The sequence below is a fragment of the Mandrillus leucophaeus genome, unplaced genomic scaffold (genome assembly GCF_000951045.1).
Source record: "Mandrillus leucophaeus isolate KB7577 unplaced genomic scaffold, Mleu.le_1.0 Scaffold58, whole genome shotgun sequence".
NCBI lineage: Eukaryota > Metazoa > Chordata > Mammalia > Primates > Cercopithecidae > Mandrillus > Mandrillus leucophaeus.
The window spans coordinates 480,069-482,971 of record NW_012106252.1 but is presented as its reverse complement, the minus strand read 5'-3'; the positions used below and the strand labels follow the sequence as shown (position 1 = coordinate 482,971).

The window sequence follows — 2,903 nt, the reverse complement described above, 5'->3', positions numbered from 1 at the left end:
GCACCTGTAGTCCCAGCCCCCCAGGTGGCTGAAGCAGAAAAATCACTTAAGCCCAGGAGGTCGAGACTACAATAAGCTATGATTGTGCCACTGCATTCCAGCCTGGGTGACCGAGTAAGACCCTGTCTCTAAAAAAAATAAAAATAAAAAAATTGGGCCAGGCATGGTGGCTCATGCCTGTGATCCCAGCACTTTGGGAAGCTGAGGTGGGTGGATCACCTGAGGTCAGGAGTACGAGACCAGCCTGACCAACATGGTGAAAACCCATCTCTACTAAAAATACAAAAATTAGCTGGGCGTGGTGGCAGACACCTGTAGTCCCAGCTGCTTGGGAGGCTGAGGCAGGAGAATTGCTTAAAACCAGGAAGCAGAGATTGCAGTGAGCCGAGATTGCGCCACTGCACTCCAGCCTCGGCAACTAAAGTAAAACTAGGTCTCAAAAAAAAAAAAAATTAACTCCCAGTCATGTGATGACACTGAAATATTCTTCAGTGTGTGCCCCATGGGGCAGAAGATAAAAGCAAGATGGCGAGATGATGAGGTACCAAATAAGAGGCCTGATTCTAACAAAATTTTCTCCCAAAGAGTTCAGTACCGCTACCTTCTTCACCATGGACTTTCCCATCATAGTTATTGATCAGCTCCTCAATAAAAGTCTCATCTTCTTCTTTCACTTCATCTCCCATGTAGGGAATATTGCACAAAACCGTCTCATCTTCTACCTGAAATCAAACCAGATGTGATTCATTCCATGAAGCCATCATGCATCTCCTCTTTCCTATTTAGTGGAATCTTTGCTGAACTTTGTTTGCTGCTTGAGTCTCCTGAAAAATGCCTTTGTCCCAGAGTTTCCTGCATTTTAAACACTGGCCATTTTGTTTTGCCAGAAAAACCTCAAATGGGGCCAAGCGTGGTGGCTCACGCCTGTAATCCCAGCACTTTGGGAGGCTGAGGCAGGCGGATCACGAGGTCAGGAGATTGAGATCATTCTGGCCAACATGGTGAAACTCTGTCTCTACTAAAATACAAAAAATTAGCTGGGCATGGTGGAGTGCGCCTGTAGTCCCAGCTACTAGGGAGGCTGAGGCAAGAGAATCGTTTGAACCTGGGAGGCGGAGGTTGCAGTAAGCTGAGATCGTGCCACTGTACTCCAGCCTGGCAACAGAGTTAGACTCCGTCTCAAAAAAAAAAGTTGCTAATTGTTTTCATAAGTAGAGAGATAGATGGATAAATAAAAATGAAGGCTTCTAAGATTATGATGTGCAATTTAACTACAAAATAAACTGGGTAACCATAAGACATAGTATTTTATAAAATGGACTAAGATTCTACAATAATAAAAAAAAATTATGATTACAACTCATGCCAGTCACACTCAATGGGAACCTAAAGTCAACCGCAGCCTAGGCTATGGATATTTTTTGGCAGTAAACAATAGTAAATAATTTTGGGGGAGTGAGGTGCTCAGCAGAGAATACAGTCATTCTGAAATCCCCAAGTAGCAAGTAAAATTATTCTGAAGTTTTATTCTAAGAGATGATTCCCTTCTATAAACCTCGACCTCATTCCAACCAGTAGTATGGCTATCTGTCACCAGGCAGATGATAAGCAATGGCAGTATTTAGAGAGGAATGATTATCAAAACCACAAATAATCCTAATAGGAGTCAGCACAAAGGCCCAGATGAAAGGACTGTGTGCACGTCTGTTGTCTCAGCTGTTTTTGTAGCATCTTGCATTTAGAGAATTCAGAAAGGATTACTCCATCAACAGGGAGCAGACAACTTGCTCAAGCCTCAAGAGTCTGATTTAGACTGCATTTAACTGTGCATAATATTGGGCCAAGGTACTAAGAGAAAATTAAAGTCTTGCCCAATCTTATTCATTTAAAAAAGAACCAGCATCAATTCCAAAGCACACATGAGAGAGCATAAAATCTGACAAGTTAGAATAACTTGCAATATATATTGTTTAGAATAAGTTAGTTACCTTGTTCTGCCCTGCATGTCCTAGCTTTGTTAAGTATTGGACAATCTTTACCCTAAGAGGAGCTCTGGCATATCAACATAAGATAATCATACAGTTTAAATAACCACCCAAGTGCTTTCAATACATACCATAAAGTTCTGCTGGAGAGGGGACCAGGAATACATGATGGGAACCAATGCAACTGTGTTCAGTGACCTCATTAACATATGTTGGCTTGCAAATCCCGGGAAAATGCTCTCTATGGTACACTGAAATATAAGCAATGACATGGAGAGGGAAAGACGGGCATACAACCCAAGAAAGAAATGTAATTTCCTTCTAAAATTGGCCGGGCATAGTGGCTCATGCCAGTAATCCCAGCATTTCGGGAGGCCAAGACAGGCGGATCACTTGAAGTCAGTTCGAGACCAGCCAGGCCAACATGGTGAAACCCCATCTCTACAAAAACATAATCCAAAAATTAGCTGAGCATGGTGGTACACGCCTGTAATCCCAGCTATTTGGGAGGCTGAAGCATGAGAATCACCTGAACCTGGGAGGCAGAGGTTGAGTGAGCCACTGCACTCCAGCCTGGGCGACAGAGCGAGACTCTATCTCAAGAAAAAAAAAAAAAAAAGAAAAAAATGATCTTAGTAGCCTCTAGTTCTTACAAACTAATAAATTAAACTAAGAATATTCAGATGCCATTTAAAATTATAAAAAATTTGGCCAGGCATGGTGGCTCATGCCTGTAATCCTAGCACTTTGGGAGACCGAGGCAGGTGGATCACGAGGTCAGGAGATTAAGACTATCCTGGCCAACATGGTGAAACCCAGTCCCCACTAAAAATACAAAAATTAGTCTGGGTGCGGTGGCTCACGCCTGTAATCCCAGCCCTTTGGGAGGCTGAGACGGGCGGATCACGAGGTCAGGAG

General features: G+C 43.1%; 1 protein-coding gene across 4 annotated transcripts in view; it reads right to left on the bottom strand.

Annotated features, from left to right (window-relative positions):
* Positions 1-2,903, bottom strand: part of EZH1 (enhancer of zeste 1 polycomb repressive complex 2 subunit) — a 31,305-nt gene that overhangs the window by 22,774 nt on the left and 5,628 nt on the right. For 2 of the 4 annotated variants that reach the window (XM_011998779.1, XM_011998780.1), the window contains exons 3-4: positions 2,117-2,236; positions 602-722 (exon numbers count right to left, since the gene is read on the bottom strand). The exons of 1 other annotated variant lie outside the window; for it this stretch is intronic. In XM_011998779.1, the coding sequence (XP_011854169.1) occupies positions 602-722; positions 2,117-2,236 (241 nt within the window). The remainder of the gene's footprint in view (positions 1-601; positions 723-2,116; positions 2,237-2,903) is intronic. One more of the 4 variants, XM_011998781.1, reaches the window with a different exon arrangement.